This window comes from Dreissena polymorpha, chromosome 6 (genome assembly GCF_020536995.1).
Source record: "Dreissena polymorpha isolate Duluth1 chromosome 6, UMN_Dpol_1.0, whole genome shotgun sequence".
Lineage (NCBI taxonomy): Eukaryota > Metazoa > Mollusca > Bivalvia > Myida > Dreissenidae > Dreissena > Dreissena polymorpha.
In genome coordinates this window covers 1,088,268-1,112,319 of record NC_068360.1, presented here as the reverse complement: position 1 = coordinate 1,112,319, position 24,052 = coordinate 1,088,268, and the positions used below count along the sequence as shown (strand labels likewise).

The window sequence follows — 24,052 nt, the reverse complement described above, 5'->3', positions numbered from 1 at the left end:
CGATTCCACATAGGGCACGGAGTGATCGCGACCAGTCCTACCAAACCCTGCCACATAGAGCCTCCCAAGTACTAAGTAATATAACTCGCCAATCTGCGAGTCAGTGTAAGAGGGATAAAGACCAACGGCGGGATAAAGTCTGAATAAAAGGAAAGGAAGGATCAGAGCGATGGTCATTGTAAATGGTGACAAGCGCCCGCAGGTTGACTTCGTTTTTCCATCGTTGTGGATCCCGAGCTGACGCCAGATGTCGTCATCCAGGATGCCCTTCACCCATTGAGTCCACCTCTCCATATGACAGTGACTGGCTTCGATTTGAAATAAACAAGACATGGTAGACTCAAGGGACATCGGTAAATCTTGGTGCCAAAGGTTTCTGTGGCGGTCGGTACGCATTACCTATTGTGCAACTCATCGCATTGATCGAACTGAATCATGAACCGTACCTGCCATGGCTTACGGCACAGAAAGTACAGATGATCGTAAGCACCCTTTTTGCCCGGGTCCATCTTGGCGTCTCTATCTCCCTCTTTTGTTTGCCATCATGCAAAGCCCTGTCCCGACACGGCTTCAGGAAATCATGTTTTGGTGAAGACCAGAACCGCATTCCTCAGCTTGATCTGACAAAATAGAGGTTCGAGACTTTACTTGACACACGGTCCCTTCCATGGTGGACACAGCTTTTTGAACTTCCCTTTTAGGATGGCGTTATCAAGGACATACACCGCATCCTCCGCCTCGTTGTTCAGCTTAAGCAGCATGGGATCATAGTTGCGCTTCATTTTCATGGTCGCCGCCTTCAGTTGACATCGGGCGCAAACCATAGGCCATCTGCAAGTAATTCATCAAATGGTGAACATAAATTTCGTCTACCATGTACATGCCCCTCTGCAGAAACATTAAACTCGCCAGGGTATTCAGCTCCCGGCCCTGCATCAAAATGAACTAAGGTTGACAGAGACATGCATTGCTCCAGCAATCTGCTGCAGGTTCTGTTTCCACTGGTTCTGGTTTTTGCCAATGTAACACCTATTGGCGATCGGTTGTAACGCCCCCATCTGTCCATTTGCCGATGGTCACTAAGTTGCTGTGCGAGCCTTGTGCATTTTAAGCACGCTGCATAACTCTTGACATTGCAACCCTGGTCCAATAATGTGTGAAGGGAGAAATCAAATCCCAAGAAGAAATTGTCAACAGAGAAGGAATTAGCTGCCTCTTCTGTTGTCTGCGTTCAAATTTGGACATATTCCACAAACTTGGTGAACTGTCAATCATCATGAGTATGTACTAATTACCTCGAGGCGTCCCGAGGAGAGGACCAAAGAAGCCCAAAATGGGCAATCTCAATTGGAACCAAAGTCTTTTACTCAGTCATATGGCCTTTTCTCTTCAGGTCAGACTTCTTTTTATGGTTGCAAACATACCCTGCTACATCCTTGTCATTCGTTCTCTTCATGCCCTAAGGACCTGCACAAGGAATATCATGGTGCCAGCTAATATCCGATTCGTTGAATGAGTTAGAAATACCTAGTAACCATGAAGCGGAAACATAGCACCCGATCTTTCAGCACGAACCGTTCTTTATTAAGCCAATGGTTAGTCCTATTGTTTACAAAATACAAGACGACCAAATTAAACTAGAGTGGTCAGTCTTGATAGTGAAGTGTTAAGCAAACAAGAAATGTCGGAACTGATATGTGAACTGTACTACTGCAAGTTTTTTCTTCTTGGTGGTGCAATATCGCCTCTGCACCCTGGTCAAAGCATAGCAACCATATGCTATAAAGCGCTCCCCTCCGAGTCTGAGCCTGAGTTATCTTCAACCTTATTGCTATATTTGAGGCCTCCGTGTTCGGTGCTTACTCGTCGTGCTGGTTCGAGAAACACAATACCGCGGCTGTCATCAAGGCTTCCTTCATCGCATCAAACGCATGCTGTTGCTCAGGCTCACATGTGAACAGGTTTTTACCCATGACCAGATTCAATGGTAATACTACATAATAATATTTCTTTATATGTATAAAATATATTGGTGATTATTGGCAAGGCCAGTGAAACATGCCACATCATTAGAACACATAGGGGTTGCATTGGTCAAACCACCACGTTTCCGCTTACCCTGCAACACAAGAAGTCAACTTTCCGCTGAAAATGAACACCCATCTTGATTCTCAGCTTTTTCCCGTGCAGTCGAAAGGTAGTCTGAGCATCCCGGAGGTTATCCAGTCATGGGAAAAAGAGCTACCAAGGCCCATTACATCATCAAGAAAGACCAACATGGTTTCCCTGTAAACACTCCTAAGTACAAGACTCATTTCTGGGGAATATGTTTGAGGGGGGGTAGTTGGGGGGCGAAACACAAACCAAATCCCAATTTTAAGTGCTCAAAGAGACCAAACGTAGACACGAACGATGTCTTCTTGCGGTCCAGCTCCGCGATGTTCACCTGCCAGTAGACAGAGTTTGCATCAAAATTGGAGAACCAAAAACGACCAGCCAGCCAGGATATTGAGACAATCATCAATCAGGAGCATAGGAAAACCGTTATTAACTGTGACGTCATTAAATTTCCCAAAGTACCATACCACCTGACCGTGTTGCCTCGCTTGCAGATGAGCACGGGGCGGAGAACCACTCAGATGTGGACTCCTGGATCACGCCGGCTCCCAAAATTTTCTCCGGATGCGCTTCCTCGTATCCCGTAAAACAAGCCGGTGTACGCCGCTACGCTGCTTGACAGAACCGACCCGATTTAATGAGAGATGTCCCTAGCAAACACACCCTGGTACTCTGTCAGCGGCAGATCAGCGAGCTGCCCCCGCTCCGACACACCCAAATGCTCGCAAGAGCGCTCGTACAGGTCTTGAACAGTCCTGTAACCGCCCCTTTACATCGCCGCATTTGAAAGAAAGCAAGCTTCTCTACGGATACCCCCGAGGTTAAAGATGCCTTTGTGAGGTACTCTGCGATCGGGTGTACCTGGGTTTTCTTTATAACAAATTGAAAACGGTCCGTATGGTTGACCAGTACATACAGTGTTCGGAACCCTAGGGACAAGAAGCGTGAATCTTCCGAAATCGCTCCACCTGCATAATACGCTGATAGCCTCCGTGACAATAACTGATTTCTTTCCTATGAAAGAATACATGAGCAAAAAATAGTAATGGTACTTTTGCCCGTTTATAATTTCATAGAAAAGCATCAGTTATTGTTACAGAGGCTTTCCACGGATATGTCTTTATAAACTGATAAACAAGTTACATTAATGAATTCGTTTTTAATAAAAAAGTCAGAGCAATTTAAAATAGGAAAAAACTATCAGTTTTTTAATTTGTTTTTGTTTTTAACACATCCTAGAGTTCTTATAACAGGTTGCTTATTCCTAGTAAGATAACAGTTATCCATAAATACATTCAATTTTTCTATGCAATGAATTTACGCAAGCAAGTATTATGAAGCGTAAACACAGCAATTGATAGCTCATAAAATAGCAAAACAGTGTATAAATAACCGTCTTTACCATACACGTGTTTTCGTACTTAGCGTTCTTTGAAACACCCACTCGTTTCGTTAAAAATGAATTTGCACAACATGTGTTTTTTTGTTATGGACTGTTTGCTTTAATTACAAGTTTAACAAAACAGAAACCCATTAAAATAATAAAATGGTGTTTTATATCCATCATTAAAGGCAATTACATACACTATTATCACAAGAATTTGGTAAGTAGATACATTAGTTAAAGGTGATAGTATTTTTCAGTCATATTACTCGCCCACATTAGTTTTGTAATTTATACAGTTTGATGTATAATTAAGGATTTGTCCATGCGTTTTCGGCTACTTTAAGATCTACACCAAGGACTTTACATATCAGCTTTTGGGTGCTTAAAAATCAGTTAGAGGACCAAAGAAATCCACGTGTACGCTTTAACCACTGACAATATATCACAGCAACAACTACATTTAGGGGGGCTTTGTTCTACGTACATGTAGTGTTATAATATACTTCACAATACACTATATTACTTGTTTGTAATAAGAATAGTTATAGAAAAAAAGGAGTGCAAACCTCTAATTGGTCGACCAATGAGATTTGACGGTTTTACGTCAAAATATTTGAATAATACGTTCATATGAATTACAAAAGATAAGAACAACAAAATATAAAAGTCGAGAAAACAAAATGCAAAAATCGAGAAAACAAAATATAGAAGTCGATAAAAACAAAATATAAAAGTTGAGAAAACAAAATAATTAACTACACCGCTCTTTTATTTAGTTTTGCATTCCTCTTTTTTTATCTCGTTCTCTCGACTAGGTCGTCCCCATGACAAACAAAACTCGTTACTACGAGTTAGTAAGTCGTTCCCTCGAGTAAGTATGTCGTGGAAACGAGATAGAACAAAAATGAGTGCAATTAAAAAAAGAGCAGTGAATGCCACCTCTATGCCACCGTAGTTATGCCTATCTTTCTGGAGTTTCATTTTTTGCTATATCGATAACTGAAAGGTGACGATAACATAGAATCCTTGTTGCAGTCGTCAATACAAGTATTGTCGACAAATGGAAAGCCAATCAAGTGATGAAGTTCCAAAACTATAATAAAAGCTAGAACGGAAGCGAAGTCGTCTTTTTATCGATAGTTTACTTAGAGACATAATCATCATTAATACTTATCGTAATGCAAGGCATGACTTATCTCATAGAAATATATTAAACGTATTATATACTAGACTTGCACAATATGTCCAGACGAGGTGTAAACTCCAATATGAAATTCATAGTTAGTATGAAAATAAGAACAATATCAGTTTAAGTGTTGTACGACTCATCCCACTCTTCCGGCATAGACGTAATAAATAGAACGTTGTATACCTGAGATAGAACTCTTCCACTCACTATTTTTGTGGGAAATATTCGTAATGTACAGCAACCGCTCGTTGTTGATAAAATGTTTCGAAATTTGGAAGAAGGCCATTCGAGTCAATATCATTTGGTTCCTGAATATTCCAAATATTTTGGTTTGCCTATGTCTTGCCGAACATTTTAAACCCGTCCCGAATGAAGAACTCGGCGTTCAAATTTAAACACTACAAAAAATGCAATGGCAAAATTGTGTTAGATTCCGTTCGGGCATCGACGGTTCAGATGTGTGTTAGATATGATAGCACTGGACGTTGAAGAAAATAAGGAAATTGTATAATAAACCCCGCACTTATGTGGATCAGAAATCTTTTCAATAAAGTACAGACGACATAAAGATAATATTTATGTGAAGATCGTACAATTATGCAAACTATTTTTAAATGACACCAATAAAGACTTAGATTGAGTTGATCATTAATTCAAAATGTCATAAAATAAGCATGCAACCATCAAGCAAATACACAAACAAATATCACCACATGTAAAATTCAAGCATGACTTGGATGGGCAGCAAAGGAGAAGAGACAGTGCCGCCGAGATAAAATAGCTGTGTCCCAAAATGATAATAACGGAGTAACCCAAAAAGCGATTACAAAATGAAGAAGCAAAACTTCAAATTCATAAATGTACATGGCATAGAAATTTGCTACAATTCGTATAAATTTGCTACAGTGTTGCTTATATATTTACAATCCATTCGAAATAGTATATCGGACAATACATTTTATTAACTGACAACGCGAGTAGAATATTAAGTAATTAATCTTTTAAGGCACCAAAACAGCCAAATATCAACAGAGCATTTTGGGAAGCTTAATTTGCATATATACCAAAAGCAGGAAATCTCGATAATGTACAATCACATTGTCATAAATCTGTCCAACAAGCGTTTCCTTTGCACTAGGTATATGCGGCTTGTTCGGCATAACATTCAGAAGAGAGTTCAATAAACGACTCCTCGTTAATTGTTTTACTATTGAACATATCTTTTCTTGGTGTGTATGCGTGGAGTTTGAAGTATTTTAAGTTTTATCACAACGGCAAATAATTACAACTGAAACGAAACTTTATATAAATGTACATACATCAAACATAGATACGCATTACCTCAGCAACAACCTGATGTTTAACAAAGTTTTACATCAGCAACAACCTGATTTTTAGCAAACTTTTACATCAGCAACAACCTGATGTCTAACAAAGGTTTACATCAGCAACAACCTTATGTTTAACAAATGTTTACATCAGCAACAACCTTATGTTTAACAAAGGTTTACATCAGAAACAATCTGATGTTTAACAAAGGTTTACATCAGCAACAACCTGATGTTTCACAAAGGTTTACATCAGCAACAAGTCTGATGTTTAACACATGTTTAACGAATTTGTGCTGTTAAGAGAGAGGTCTCGAGCGTTGAAACGTTTTAACGTATTCAATAGTTGATTGAATGTGCACTTAAAGGAACATTTTCACGTTTTGGCAGATTCGTAAATTTCGTTGGTGTTATAATATTTGTTAGAAAACAGTTATACTGAACTTTTACCATGCTCTAAAATATCCATTATATAAATCTTTTCAAGATTTAAAAACCTGAAAATTATAAAGCGTTGCAACGCGAAACGATTGAATAATTTGGAGAGTTCTGTTCTTGTCGTTTTATTTTTTGACACTATGAGGATTGCTTATATAAAGTATACGATACATAACAAATTGTATTAGCATGGATTGCCGAGTGGTCTAAGCTGAAGACTTTTACTCCAGGGGTCAGTGGTTCGAACCCAAGTTGAGGGTTACTTAATTTTCTTTCTTTTATCTGATTCTTGTTTTTTTTAATTGAGCTTTTTAGATCGAATGTTTACATTTATCAATATAAAGCATTTAATGACAAACTTCAATACATACCAAAATCTTAGAAAAGGTCCCTTTAAATAAAGCTTTTAAGGGGCAGTCAACCAGATTGACGAAAAAAGAAAAGTTCTAAAATACCGTAATTAAATGGTTTATATTGATAAATTTGAACATTGGATCTGAAAATCTCCAGAAAAAATATCAATAACAAAATGAAAAAAAAAGAAAAAAAATAACCCTGAACCGGGCTCGAACCACTCACCCCTGGAGTCCTGGAGTAAAAAGTCTCCCATTTAGACCACTCGGCCGTCCATGCTCATACAATGAGCGTTGTATTTTATATTTTATATACGCAATCCTCGTAGTTTTACAAAATAAAACGACAACACCAGAGCTCTCAAAATTACCTGGTACACATACTCAGTAAAATGTTATTACCGAATTCACTGAAAATATAAAAACTTAACAACATTTTTCAAGTAATGTAATATACCAGTCGTGATATTTTAATCAATATACACCAATAATTAAAAAAAAAACACGGTATTTTAGAACTTTTTTTTCGTGATATATAGCAATCTGGTTGACCGCCCCTTTAAAATGAATTCACATTTCTTACTTCTACACAGTCAACAAAAACTAGACATTCGGTATTTTAATATGTGCAATAATCACGAGCAATTGTAAAATAAAAATATATTTTAATAGGTAAAACTGGAGAAATCGTATTTCTTGAAATTCAAACATTACATTTATAGCTCAATCCGTAACTGTTATTTATTTAACAACCACATACATAAAATATGACTGACAAAAGATGAAATGTTTTTCACATTTCACGGTGTATTACTATTGCACATTAATAACTTGATACATTAAGAGAAACCCGTCATAAAAATTGCTTTGGATAGTCTTGTCGTATAAATTTAAATATATTTTACCCATTCGTAAGCGTAAACCTCAAGGCTAGGTTAAGGCAAAGACCTATCAATATATATTGATACGTCTTTGGTTAAGGTTATACGTTAAAGAGTAAGCTATTTAATCATGAATGGCTTGCGTGATATCATTAAACAGTACGATAGCGGATCCAAGGGTGAACAATTACTTATTAAAATAAAATCGTCAAATTAATAAAATATATCAGACAAACTCCATGAAATTGTCGATGGCTGGGTATTTTACGAACCTCTAGTTACCGGCAAAAAATTGTGTACGCCTCAACACTGCCTTTACACTTTGCAAGGCTATTCATTCGTATCATATGGTAGAATGTGTGATAAACGATTTATCTTATAATATCTATTTTTAAGCCTTCATTAAAACGGAGCATTCAACTGTTAAAAGTAAAAATGGTATCTCACATCTTTTCGAAAATCATAGTGATGCAAGTGAATTTTAAGCAAATTAAAAAAAGCAAGAGTGCCAAAACAGCTATTGGTCGCTCACTTGAGCTTAAGGTATCATAATGATGTTTTAAATTACATAATGGATTTATAAATGTTACAATGTATCATGTTGATATAAAAAGTAACGATGTTCAGTTTGTACACATACACATATCCGAAAATAATAATATACTGGATTGATGGTCGCCATAACAAACAGGTTTCTGTTCGTCACACTTTGCGTTTAGGTTTCGAAAAATGCTCATAACTTCTATGTCGCTTCAGATTTGGTATGCATGTGTATATGGACAAGGCCTTTCCATACGCACACAAATTTTGACTCCTTTGACCTTGACCTTGAAATTAGGGTCGCGTTTAGGTTTCGAAATCTGCGTTTAGGTTTCGAAAAAGCGTTTTTCGGGGGCATATGTTATCCTTTCGTGACAACTCTTGTTTTTTCTTATAAATTGTTATTTAATTGGCATGATCGAGTTAAATAATTTTGTCAATGCGTTGAAAAATCAAGCAAGCGATTTCGACACGAAAATTGTCGAAGTTAAAAACGCAGACTAGCCTAACGTGGTTAATGGTTTCACCGTCGATATGTCAGGTAAATTGTTTTGAATGTATGGAAGTTGCTTCCGACAAAATGTTGTAAAAGAAGCCAATCGACCCCCTTACTTCCACGTGGGATGTTTGTTTTAACTAAACACAGTTAATGGGAATCATGGTAAGTGATAATCGAGATGTTTTAAATATCACCATGCAAGGGCAAGTCGTCTGGCAGTTTAGACCAAAAAAGTGATTTGTTTGCATCGAGGAGATGTTTAAACGCATGTTTTGTTTAGTAATAGCATTTTCATTCGTTGAGATAATTGTGTGTCCGATTTCTATATAGTTTATATTAGGGGACCCATTATCTATTCATGACGATTTAAACCGAAACCAAATTATTTAAAAAGAGTACCAACTATTTTCTAAAAGCCTTTAAAAGTGTTTTTTAAAGCTATATTTTGAAAAAGCTCCCTTCTCCAGTAAACCATATTTTTCAAGAAATCAATCTCACCCAATGACGGAACGCACAGAATATCCCACAAAACATTTAAATGAATAAAGTGTTTACAAGAATAGGGTGTGGAGCACGTGATTTTGTGCAGTTCATAATTGAACGTTGATGAATGTTCACACACCGGCATGTAATGCTTTCTTCAAATAACCCGAGCAACCGCTGTTAGTTTTATTGCCAGCTTTTGGTTTGGTAATCAAAATTATTGTACGAAATTGTTTGAAATTAGTTCAGGTCAACTCGTATACATTCATACCATTGTTGGAAAAAGTTTACACAACGATTTCTTCGGATTTCCGGGGCCGGCTCTGAGGAGCTCCGAAGAGTGACTTGCCCCAAAAGTTCACAACTGAGCTATGTGTTATATGTGCTAACGCCGTGCTCACACCGTGCTCAGGTGAGCGATAATCCAGCATTTACATTTAAAACAATTCTTTTTAATATTTCGATGCACACGACGAGCCGATCAAACGTATGAAAGCAGTCTGGTTTAAATTGTTCATGTCTGTTGCAATAGCTCTTAAGTTAGTTTGAAAGTTTCGTGATTGTTCATAGACTCAGAGATAAAAGGAGACGTTTAGCGTTAATTATTCAGACGTAAGTCATCTTTAACATTTTGGCTGTATTGTTTATTACTACATACGTTGTTTGTTTTATAATCAACGTTGCAATGTTTTGGCTTTTTTCATTTGATTAAAAGATTTGTAACTGGTCTTTATTTGTTCATGATTTATAAGAATTGGTAATGAGACGCGATACGTATATATGGTATTTCTTTTCACTCCTACTTACAGCATTATTTTAATATAAAACAATTCTAAAAATGGGTTTTAGTTACGTATTGGAACCAATCCTGAAATCATATTCGATATTTGTATATTCGTATTACAATATATTTGAATATTCGATATATCCTATGTTTAGGCCTCTAGATACAAATATCCGACCTTTGCAACGTCCTAAAAAAGGTTATTTTATGTATGTGTTTATTTCATTTCTTATATTTACATTCTTTTGCCGATCGACATGGTTGCTAGATAGTACATATATTCCCTTTTTTCAAGACAAAACGTGATTGAGATTTGTCATTTTATTGGGACAACTCATAGTTTGTAATTAACATACATGAAAAGACTTATCAATCAAATATTTACTTCGAATTGAACTGTACGTAAACTTTAAATTATTTTTTCTGCAGAAACACACGCAAATTGTATTGAATATCTTTACAACACCTCGTAATCTGAGTGGAAAGTATGAAAAGCGTAGGCACATTAATTGTCAAATAAAATATGTGATTGCATAGAGCAATTTATATGTTAATGGTGTAATTTAACGCTCGACTGCTGAATGTTGTCACAAGTGTTAATTTAAGAAATAACGCAATATAGTCAAGATTTATATCACTGAATCAGCCATCGTTTTATGTGATTGATAAACTGCATCTCAGCGGGACGAAAAGTGACACAGCACTTGTCAAAGGCGTTTATAGCATCATGTATGCCAATAATCTAAACACTGACGACAGCTTCATCAAATAATTGATTTATTCGTCTGCACACATATTGTATGAAGTTGTTATATCTTCCATTTTATGTATAATCTCAATTATGTCAATATAAACAAATAGAATGTTTGAATCAAAATTTGAAACCGATTATTCGGCCGGTTTCCAAATGCTCAAACCTTCGTTTGCATCCCTTCTTTCAAGGTTTTACAATGAACAGTTCTCTAGTATGAACATCGTATCATTATTTTAAGAAACCTTTGCACAGTTTTATTGGGAAGATAGTCAGTCAAGTTCTTAATTTGATGTGTTTAAGTTTAGGTACTTACATATTGAAGTAAACTAATGAGAGAAAAGGGAACTAAAATGCAAAACATTAATACATAATCGAGATTCAATTTTGGGACCTCTGTATCATAAGTCCTTTAACGCTAAACCGTTCAGAAAGTATGTAGTGAGCCGCAGAAACCACTGAACATACAAATTAATCTTTATTTCAAAATTACAAACATTGAAATTAATGAGACCACATGATAAAAGGTCTTACACAACGATCCGCGCAATCTTGTTTTACAAATGAATAGGATACAACAATTTAATAAAAAAAAATATTGTATTCCCCGGTTGTACAATAGACAACATTTAATTATATTTGGTAATTGAAATGTAAGTTTATCGTCCGACGGTGAAATTACAACAACCATTACTGTCGTAAACTATCGGAACAACAAAAGAATTTTGTTTGGCGAATTATTTATTCCTATTATACTATTAAAGATAATTAAAATGTACAGACGTGTATATTGACAAAATTGAAGTAATATAAATTAAAATTAGGTTTTTGATTGCTACAAATCATCCGTTTTGTTCTGACAAATATAACTCTCTACGCTGGAATAAACTCATGAAGCAAGAGTCGAGCTAAACCATAATTTATAATACTAATTTCAAAAGAAGTTGTTTGACTCAACATTTCACAATAATCCTTAAATGGTACTGCTAACAAGTTTGCCTTTAGATTTAAAATATTGACAAATTTTCTTTGGCTTTTTACTTTTTAAACTCTCAGTTTCTTTCACATTCCTTTTTCCGCATCCATTTTCTTTTTGTAAATCATATACGTATGATGCCGTTTCTTTTCTGTTCCGAGAGGTTGCACACTCGTTATCGAACCAATCACTGAGACTAATTACACGTCTCCAGTCGACAGGTGTAACGAAAATAAGTGACACGTGATACATATTCATTGGCTTGCCTTACCAATTAAATGCTTCACTTAAACTGTCTTATGAAATGTAAGAGGGCGTTAAATACGTAAAGCTAATCTTCCTGAACCTTATGAAACAATAAAAAAGGACGCATTCTGGAATGTAGAATTATTTTCTTTAAAGGACCATTCTTCATTGGAATATGAGTTCACTGAACGTATATGTTTTAGCTGTTTCAATGTTTTGGACTTGTCTTTCATTTACTGGTTACATTTTCGAACACTGTTTCAACTCTAAAAATTAAATGTTGGAATCATTATTTCACGATAACTATTAAGAAATCATTTTGGATCAATTGTTGTTTTGCGACAATATAGATCGATAATATCTCATCGGAATTCTATGAGGGAATATTTTTAATGTTCCATGTTTTCGTTGCAAAATAAAGAAAAACAGGCTTTTTGTTCTCACTTTTATTGCAGAGAACTTTAACCTTGAACAAAAAAAAGCATGAACACAAATTATCAAATGTCAAAATGAGTTTGATTCAAATATGATATGAAATTTTTGTGTTTTGGGCAATTGAAATAAGGGCTTTATTTTGCTGTATCTGTGCTTATTGATCTGATTTTTTTTTACATTTTTGGCAAGTATAATATTCTTAAAATATTTTTTCCTAATGTTTAAGTCGAACCTTTTGTAAGTGAATACGATAAAATATGTAATGATCAACAGCTCTTGGTGTGTATAGAGCACGCGTACTCTTGGTACGAACGCATTGTACTTTATCGATGAGTCAAAAACATCACAGTGTACAGAAACAATACGAATAATAATCACCAAATCTGTATTATTAGTCCGATGTTTATGCTGAATTTTTCTTTATATTTGATCGCTTAGACATCCATAAAAACTGTGCATATTTTCGCATACATCTATTATTTATTGTTTTTGTTGACTGCTATTTAAAACGACAACACATAACCTCGGTAACGCAGTGATAAATCGAAATACACCTTGCACTACTTTGTGGTGGGTATGGAAAGTCTTATATGGCTCGAGTCACATGATTTTAACAGTTAAATACGTTTATGATCCATTTTTATCCATTTTATTATTTTACAAGGAGAAAACCGGCCTTTATAGCTTATTAGGTTTTTCATGTTAATGATTGTCTGATTGACTTATTAATAAGGCTATTGATTGGATCAATGTTTGTATTTGTGTGTCTGAGTGCGCGCGCGCGTTCGTTTGTGTGCAAAACATTATACAATATATATATAAGCAATATATATTATACACGTTTATTTTAAGCTCAATGCATTAACAAGACGGCCCAAAAATGATTAAACCAATACAGGCAAACCGAGTTTAACTACTATTGGGCACAACTCAATATAGGTTAATTAATATAAAAATAGATATTTATTTAGTCCGATTTCTGAAAATGTAAATGTTATAAATTATGTATGCGCATGCTTTCGTTCAGCACAATACACGTAAAAGCATATGATCTACTTGTCTGAATCCATGCATGTACAGCATATACATCCTCTGAATCTATGCAGTTACAGCATATACTTCCTCTGAATCCATGCATTAACAGCATATACATCCTCTGAATCCATGCAGTTACAGCATATAAATCCTCTGAATCCATGCAGTTACAGCATATGCATCCTCTGAATCCATGCATTAACAGCATATACATCCTCTGAATCCATGCATTAACAGCATATACATCCTCTGAATCCATGCAGTTACAGCATATATATCCTCTAAATCCATGCATTAACAGCATATACATCCTCTGAATCCATGCATTAACAGCATATACATCCTCTGAATCCATGCATTAACAGCATATACATCCTCTGAATCCATGCAGTTACAGCATATACTTCCTCTGAATCCATGCATTAACAGCATATACATCCTCTGAATCCATGCATTAACAGCATATACATCCTCTGAATCCATGCAGTTACAGCATATACATCCTCTGAATCCATGCAGTTACAGCATATACATCCTCTGAATCCATGCAGTTACAGCATATACTTCCTCTGAATCCATGCAGTTACAGCATATACATCCTCTGAATCCATGCAGTTACAGCATATACTTCCTCTGAATCCATGCATTAACAGCATATACATCCTCTGAATCCATGCAGTTACAGCATATACATCCTCTGAATCCATGCAGTTACAGCATATACATCCTCTGAATCCATGCATTAACAGCATATACATCCTCTGAATCCATGCAGTTACAGCATATACATCCTCTGAATCCATGCATTAACAGCATATAAATCCTCTGAATCCATGCATTAACAGCATATACATCCTCTGAATCCATGCAGTTACAGCATATGCATCCTCTGAATCCATGCAGTTGCAGCATATACATCCTCTGAATCCATGCAGTTGCAGCATATACATCCTCTGAATCCATGCAGTTACAGCATATACATCCTCTGAATCCATGCAGTTACAGCATATACATCCTCTGAATCCATGCAGTTGCAGCATATACATCCTCTGAACCCATGCAGTTGCAGCATATGCATCCTCTGAATCCATGCAGTTGCAGCATATACATCCTCTGAATCCATGCAGTTACAGCATATACATCCTCTGAATCCATGCAGTTACAACATGTACATCATCTGAATCCATGCAATTACAGCATATACATCCTCTGAATCCATGCAGTTACAGCACATGCATCCTATGAATCCATGCAGTTACAGCATATACATCCTCTGAATCCATGCAGTTACAGCATATACATCCTCTGAATCCATGCAGTTACAGCATGTACATCCTCTAAATCCATGCAGTTACAGCATATACATCCTCTGAATCCATGCAGTTACAGCATGTACATCCCCTGAATCCATGCAGTTACAGCATGTACATCCCCTGAATCCATGCAGTTACAACATGTACATCCTCTGAATCCATGCATTAACAGCATATACATCCTCTGCATCTATGCAGTTACAGCATATACATCCTCTGAATCCATGCAGTTACAGCATATACATCCTCTAAATCCATGCAGTTACAGCATATACATCCTCTGAATCCATGCAGTTACAGCATATACATCCTCTGAATCCATGCAGTTACAGCATATACATCCTCTGAAGGTCAAATTCTTACGCTGATTCAGTTGAAGATAGTGATTTTGTTTGAGCTTGATTTAAAACCAGTGTTCTTAAGCGTTATTATATATTAGAATTTTAATCAAATCAATTAATACAATTGTATTTTTACAAATATTTTAAATTCCTATTGTTTACGTGAAGTTTGAAATAACGAGATTACTAGTATATACATAACACATGTCATTTGTTTGTAGTGACCATGCTGAGCGTTGTTTTCGTAATTGCCGTTTTGGCGGTGGGTGGCACATCAGCATCGACGGGTAAGAAACGCAGGCAAATACAGACAATTGCAGAAATGAATATTAATAGTTCCATAGTAATAGTGGCGAGGGTTGTTGCTGCCTTTGCGAACCATGTCCTAAACTATCAGCACGATATTGGATCGGCCAGGCTTACATTTTAATATTTTATAAAATACTATCGATTACACTAACGAATGAAATATAATGTTTATATTTAAGTTGGACATACTTAAACATTATCACTGACTATCTGAGCTGTTTTCTAATAAGCCTATTCGAAAAAAATTCTGATATGATAGTCGCTATACATCAAACAGCAGTTGAACGTTGTTGTTAGAAGTCGAATACAGATTTCTGACCTAGATTGGACTGATAAAACAGCCATCTATTGTATTATTATTGTATTCGTAAGTAAATGTACAATGGGAATTACATAACGGTTTATTGTGTCTTTTGAGAGAAACTTTATATATGATTAGTCTTAATTTTGCTACTTCCAGAACTTCCAGAATGGGGATACACAAAGAAAAATGGTATGTTTTCTTACTTTATTTTCTTTTAGACACGAGGCATGTTCATGATTTGTGTAATAGACTCAGTGCATATTTTCATAAGTTGTTAATGCCCTCTTTACATTTGTATTTCTTTGGATTGTGTACAAAATATTCGTTAGAATGATATTTGACTTGAATATGATTTAATTGTCATATAAAGCGTCTCGTTACCGAATATTGCTTCCTACAAAATAAATATTATTTTTCATCTGGCAGCAAATGTTTTTGGAATTCGTACATTTTAATAACTCAATCTCCAATTAACTTTCCAACTCAGGGCCCTATACCTGGCACAAGCATTTTCCGATCGCCCGAAAGGGCCTTAGACAATCGCCGATCAACATCGTTCCGCGTAAGGCGGAGTACGACGATGCTCTCACGGGCATTCCCCTTTGGGTCTTCTACCGAGAGGAAGACGATGTCATGCTGGAGAACAACGGACACAGCTTAGAGTGTCAAATCACCCAGCTCGGATGTAAGCGCGTCCATTTTATATTGCGAATGTTTTACTAAATTTCAGTGGAGTCGTTTCTTTTTCATTTGAAAATTGAGACTTTGGATAGTAGTATTGGTTTTTGATAGGTGTACATATTTTCCTATTTAAATACACATGTTATATTATTACATGACACGCATGAAGTGTTAAATACCCTATTGATGTTTCTATTTGCCCACCTTCTTACCCCAGATTTGACCGGCGGTCCCCTTGGCAACAAGCTATTCAGATTGGCACAGTTCCACCTGCACTGGGGAGCAGACGACACACGGGGATCGGAGCATACGATTGACTGGAAGCAGTTCGCAGCCGAGGTACACCTGCTAAACCAGTTGTTTTGAACAATCTTCGATAAATACGTATGAGAAATAAAAAAAATATGTAAAGTGATCAAGCATATTTGAAAACAAAACATATAACTGTGACCTTAGTAATTTAAATATACATAATAACTTGAAAACATGACTATGTTAATAAACAACATAGAGAAAAAGAATTAAAATCAGTATTTATAAATTTGCCCACATATCTCGGGCACCAATCTTGAAACATTATTTGGATTGAAACTTTTTCAAAAATACTACTGATATCATACTAAAACAAACCAACAATTGTTTTGTTTAATTAATCTATGTATGTGTTTCGTGGATTTTACTACTTTTAAATTATTTGTCATTTTCCCTGTTTGTATAATCATGCTCATTGAAAGTTGCGTATTATTTTAGCAAGTTGTTTTTTTCGATTGGTTGATGTCGTAAATAAGTCGAGTTCCGGTTAATAAATTTAATTTCGTAGACCAATTTTAATGAAATTTTGTTTTGAGCAACCTAGTCTATTGCAATATCTCATAATTGTATTCAGGACAAGTTTGTTTAAGGTCAAAGGTCACTGTTACACAAAATAAAAGAACATAAAAAGAGGCGGTTTCGAGTAAAAAATATGCATTGACATTTACAGGCAAAGTCAATGCCATTATAACTAAACATAAAACATTAATTTCCTCTCAATAAGGTTAGTTATAATGGACTCATAAACACTGAAGTTTTGTGTATATGTGCCAGGTTTACATTCATATATATGTAGGGAGTTAATTTGGGCGAGTCTCGCACTTGTCAAAGTCACTTTTACTAAAATTAGAAAAGCGGTTTCTGCTTAGAATAAATTGAAATGTTAGGGTTTACTTTTTATCATTTGGATCAAAGTAAATTGTTCTGCCACAAAAAAATAAATAAAAACAAAGCAAACAAAAGATGTTTCCGCTTAATAAATTGAGGTGGGTTTGTTGTTGTTGCTTTTTTTAATTGGTGAAGATGAGGGCTGGTTATTGTTTTGAAATTTTGTGTTTTTGTAACATACTAGCAGATTTAGCTTCTGGATGCATTTAGATTCATTTGGGACAAGGACAGGGTCACGGTTATTTAAACAAAAACTGCTAAAGATTTTTAGTTTTGAGACATTACGGTGAAATTGATTCTGTTTTTAACTTATATTCGGACCTGGCTTGGAATTGCAAAAGTATTCGAATAAAGTGTTATTTTAACGGGAAATCATAGTTTCGTGGAATTTGCATGTTTCTCGTAAAACAATTCGATCACAAACTATGTCCGTCCATCCCCCGGTTCTCCTTTGCAGCTTCACCTCGTCCACTGGAACACGAAGTATGGCAGCTTCGCGGAGGCTGTTCACAAGAGTGACGGACTTGCCGTTCTCGGGGTTATGATCAAGGTAGCACAAAGCAAGCGCACGATAAGCCGGTGAAGTTTCCGGAATTTAAAGCGCGTTTTTATCTGTGAATTCAGTGTTCAAGTGTATATTTGATTACAATAGTTAACTTACTCATGCTGTGGCATTTGTAAGAACAATAACTTTGCTAGGGATGTCAAATGTTGCTTAGTAAAAAGAAATGCGGAGAGCGGTAGTTAATCTCTTTAAAAAATATTTAAACTAATTCCATAAACCGGGACACACCCGACAAAAATGCGATATACTTGTGTTTTTTGTGTATTTATTAATGACGTTATTACAAACAATAGAGAAACGTATAATTTACTTGATTGTGTAAGTAAGTTTCATGCAGTTTTCGAAAATTCACACATTTTTCTAGCATGCCGCTGTTAATTAAAGCTTTTTCTCGTAATTACAGTCCGGCGTAGAGAATCCCGTCTTCTCCGTCGTGTCGGACAACTTAGGTGGGTTGATCCAACCTCATAGCGAGGACACCATCCCCTTCTCCCTGGACCCTACCGACCTGTTGCCAGGTGAGCAGACGAAGCCAGTACCAGGAGTTGTCACCATAGGATGTGTTCACCACATGATGTTTTTATATAAAAATAAATTAATAAATATAATGAAAAAATACATAGATATATTGTATTATTCTATTTATTCATATATAAATAAATATTCCCTTTTTTACCTATTTTCTTTTTTTGTGTTTCTTTCTGTTTCTTAATTTGGACTCTTTTAGTCTATATTATCTTCCTTCTTCGTCGTATTCCATCTGTACGAAATAGTTCTTTTGCATTTGCATCGCCTTTATCCGTGTCATATTCGTCTTCGTTTTCTCTTCTTACTCCCATCCCTTGCCTCCTTTGTCTTGTAGAAAAAAATAAATATGTTCCTATTTTTCTTATTATTATAATCGTATTTGTGTTTAACATCATATCTCAGCTCCTATAACTGGCAGTACAAACATTGATATAATTGGAATAAAAAAAAATCGGTAGTATGATCTGTGCGGTGTACGTCCGTCATTATAAAATGACGTTGTTTCTCAACGTGACGTTATGTCGCTATTGTAGGTGACATCCGCGCCTACTGGACGTACGAGGGCTCCCTAACAACCCCGCCCTTGTTTGAAAGTGTCCAATGGATTGTCTTCAAAGAACCCGTAGAATTCTCTCCCAGCCAGGTATTGATCTATAGCTGTATTTGAAGCAACTATTTAAAAGTGTAGGGTAATGCTTGTGTATGTAGAAGTGCTGGCACGACCCGTGTCCTCACATAATGCAGCATCAGGTCCTCAGAAACATAAACATAAATAAAAATAAATACACGTCTTAAGCTACCACGGATGGCAAATCTGTGAAGCCGCTGTCAAGGTTATAGAAGACCGATAGAAGATTAGCATAAAATTTACAAGAACTTAAGAATGTGTCGATTTGATCTCAGTGTACAAACAGGGTTCAAGAGTCGCTTTCAAATACGGAATCAAGTTCCATAGCATTTCGCAAACTGTCATCTAATGTTTTGGTCCATTTACACATATATACATATTATAATACGATCTGACTGGGTAGTGGGTTTTCTTTAAATAAACTTCCATGTGCTAAAACATTCAACATTTCGTTTCTGATATAATATATAAGCTTTAAAAGTTAAAGGATCAGTAACAGCTGGTATCTGCAAGTGTACTGCACATTTTTTTAATTAACAAATGGGCACATCAAATATGTATATGCATTGCTTTTGCAACATTAAAGCGAGTCGTTTAATTTACTGTTTTTCTCTAGAGAAAACACACTTTAAACTGCCTTTCAGTTGGACGCTCTTCGGCGTCTCATTGATTCAGACGGCAATCAAATGCAGGACAACTTCCGGCCTCCACAACCATTAAAAGGGAGACAAGTCAGGGCTTCCTTTCAATGAGACCCAGTTTTGAATTCATATAACTTCCCTTACAATATAAAAAGCGTTTACAGCATTAGACATTCAAAAACGTGTACGAATTGGAGGCATAAACATGTTAAGGTCACACATAATAATAGTTTATTCATGTTTTATACCACATAAGTTGTATAAAGAAACGAGGAGCCCATGAGGATAAAATGCAACTATTTGTGCAACATTGTTGGTGGGCATTACTCATACTAAATGTCATTGCAAATATAAGATACTTAAATACTTATAACATTTCTTTGTAAACAATCATTGTTTATTGAATTATAACAACGTTTGTCGGATAAAAAAATAAATATTGTTCAAGGGATGTGAATGTTTCTTTTTATTCTTTAACTCTATATGTGGTTTTGTTTATCTAAAACGGCACAGGCACTCATTATATTAAGAGCTAATCGCTTTTAACAAATATTACAGGATTACCTGAATTCTATTTGAGAGTACGGCATTGTTATATTCTTCTCGTTTGTAGGAACAGGAATTGATTTGTGTGTTAACGATATATCCATAACTGTGAAACATGATACACAAATAGTCTTTATGAATAGCACGATACTTTAATTGTGAATCTTAAGTTTGTTCCCTTTGTCCTAAACTCTATGTAGAAAATGATTTGATTCCAAAAGTTCTCGACTATATAATGACTGCACATTTTATGTCATAAATACTAAATTATATAAACATTGATTGATTTTTACACATATCAATCTTTCTATAAGACTTTCACAGCAATTTGGATTGGCATACGTTATTTAAGAAGAGTAAACAATTATATATAGTTACTTTGGGCTGACTTAATTTTAAGTATTATATTTAAATAATTGAAGATACATAGATACAAGATAGTAATCAAGTGTTATTAACTGAATTAAACATAAGCATAACATTGGTCATTCTCGTTTAAACTTCAATGTATATCATTGTTTCCACTAACACTGTCTTTCAAATTTTGGCAAACATATTTATGTTAAACAATTAAAATGTAAAAAACAGTAATCGATCCGAAATCACGACTGGATTGTCATGTCCAGCATACACTTCACTTCCGGTCCCCTTTATGTAAAATTCCCCGGTCGCATGTTAACATAAAATTCCTTTAATGCATTTAACATATATAAGCTTCAATACGGCTTTGCGATTTGTTGTGCGATTTGAACGCCTGTTTTTTCGAAATTCCTTGCTGCAAGTACACAATCGCGTCCGATATTATTTTGGTTTGTGCAAGTAGTACTTTCAAAGTCAAGCTGGGTACCAGGCTTGCGACAACGGATAATTTTCTATTATCGAATCCAACATTAATACATCTTGAAGCCAAATACCTACAAATAAAGGACATCCTAGTTATGCACTGTATCATTCACTCATTTACTAAACAGGCCTTAATTTGTATCATGAATTTAAACGTTATATATATATATATATATATATATATATATATATATATATATATATATATATATATATATATATATATATATAATCTGTGTTAAATAGCAATGTTTACATATGGATATAGTGTAATAAAATGTTCGTATAAGGCCAATAACTTGATACTTAGTTGGATTTTGAAATGAATTTGTATGAAAAAGTATAATTACGCCAAGCTTTGATTGTGTGCACTTTCTGTACATATGAATATAATGAAAAGCATGGCTGTCAAGTCTTTGTCTTGATCGTTACCCACATCAATGTTAACCGATGTAATATAAATACACTTGCGATTATTTACGTTAATGTCTCAATACATACTATCATCTTCCACGTGTGTTAGTTAACAGTTAAAAATTACAAACTTTGGCAAATATTAATGACGGTAATATTTCTATTGTTGATGTCATTTCGACGCTTCACAGTTTATGATCCATTTGAACGCCAACCGGGTGTTGCAATAGCAATTTTTGGTTAATATACATGTAAACACAAACTCTTTTCCCGAAATAGCATATGTTAATGATATATACAGTCAATAATTAAAAATTTTCATATTAAGGTATGCTTACTTTACCGTTTACATAACATGCATAATGCTAAAGTACAAATGTATTGTATGTATTGTATGCTGGACTGTATTCCGTGCTGATGATGAATGTCGATCTGCAATCCACAACCACAATAATTGCGTTTACAGGAGATTCACGGCTGGGTGTGCGATTGTACTCAACTATTACAACTTGTTGCACATTGTTCTGTATTTATTTGAACGTTTATTTTGATATCCTATAACTCTTATTAACTATTTTACGAATTAGTTTATGTTTTTGTTTCACGCCAGACCTTCACAACGTTGCTTTAAAAATATATAAACTGCTAACCACTTCGTTTAATCGATTGTTCATACCACACATACCACACAGTATAACAATGGCAGAACAACTTCTTATTTAATTAAGTATGTTTTGTATGTTTGGTATTAAGTATGTTTGACCTAGTTTAATGGAGGTAGATCGCACGCTAGTTACTGGTATGGCGTAAGTGGGGAAAATAATAACTGGTGTTCAAAATCGCGGCCAACGGCTGATTTTTCGATGTTTTCGTCCGAACTTTTGACAGTTTGGAAATTTGCCATACTTATTCGACATTATCCTTGCGCAGAATATGATCTACTGATATTCCTTTAAACTCTGTATAAAGCCCGTAGATGCAATATAAATATTAAAAAGGTTATTGAAGGCTTTATAGGCAAGTGCCTGCTTGTTTAATATTGACTCGGTTGTTTGTATGTACATTGTTAGGTCAAGTATAATGTTTTCTCAGAAGTTTTCATTGACAGGTGAACTCAATAATGATCATAGTTTACCTTGCATGAACACCAGGATCCTTAAAAAAGGCAATCGCAATATACACAGCGAAATCCAAAGATTTACAGAGTTTATCTTGAGAAACTGGTCTTTGATGTAAACAGCATACGGCTCATAATATTGGGGGTGGGGTGTTCAAATTATTAAATCTTCTACAAGAATTCATATTGTTTAATGCTGCATATCGGTTGTCACCAAAACGAGACGTTGAGTGTCGAAGTATTTAAAGCAGTTATTCTGATATGCATTATTAAAGAGAAATGGCGAAATACATAACAATGCGTGTAATTTTCGAAACCGGATTTTCTTGAAATGCGAACATTATATTGAATAACGAAAAATGCGTATATTAAAGTAATATGACGCCTACATACCTTTAAGTCTGACACATCTGTTTTTTTATTTATTTATTTCACGTTTATTTTCAATTTATATGAAGAGCAGGGTGCATTCAGATAATTATTTCAGCCAAAATAGTTTAAATTCGATTTTCTGATTAAAATGAGCCGCACTTTGGGAGAATGGGGTTAAATGTATGTGCGTAAAGTGTCGTCCAGGTTTAGCATGTGCAGTTCTCACTTGTTTATCATGGACGACACTTTTCGCATTTATGGTGTTGTTGGTTTAAAGAACTTCTTTTTTTTAGCGATACTTCAATTGAGGCGAAACGTGTCGTTCCCTGATAAGCCTGTGCGGACTTAGAGGGCAAATCTGGGACTACACTTTACGCAAATGTATTAAGCCCCATATTCCCATAGCGAGGCTCAGCCTGTGCGGACTTGGAGTGCTAATCTTGGACTACACTTGACGCATGTGTATTAAGCCAAATATTCCCATAGCGAGGCTGAGCCTGTGCGGATATTGAGGGCTAATCTGGGACTACACTTGACACCTGTGTATTAAGCCCAATATTTCCGTAGCCAGGCTAAGCTTGTGCGGACTGGGAGGGCTAATCTGGGACTACACTTTATGCATGTGTATTAAGCCCCATATTCCCATAGCGAGGCTCAGCCTGTGCAGACTTTGAGGGCTAATCTAGGACTACACTTAACGCATGTGTATTAAGCCCCATTTACCCATAGCGAGGCTAAAATGCAATATATATATTTCTCGTTGCGTTGCCGTTCGGGTTACGATTAAGTTTTTCGGTTAGCACGTTG

At 35.5% G+C, this 24,052-nt stretch overlaps 1 protein-coding gene across 1 annotated transcript; it reads left to right on the top strand.

The window, feature by feature from the left end:
* The first annotated feature begins 2,228 nt into the window (after nucleotides 1-2,228).
* LOC127834123 (carbonic anhydrase-like) lies at nucleotides 2,229-20,064 on the top strand. The gene is made up of 8 exons (XM_052359743.1): nucleotides 2,229-2,328; nucleotides 2,798-2,938; nucleotides 16,198-16,395; nucleotides 16,609-16,730; nucleotides 18,049-18,141; nucleotides 18,560-18,674; nucleotides 19,218-19,327; nucleotides 19,957-20,064. Exons 1-8 carry the CDS (start codon nucleotides 2,229-2,231, stop codon nucleotides 20,062-20,064), a joined length of 987 nt encoding a protein of 328 aa, XP_052215703.1.
* Nucleotides 20,065-24,052: the final 3,988 nt, after the last annotated feature.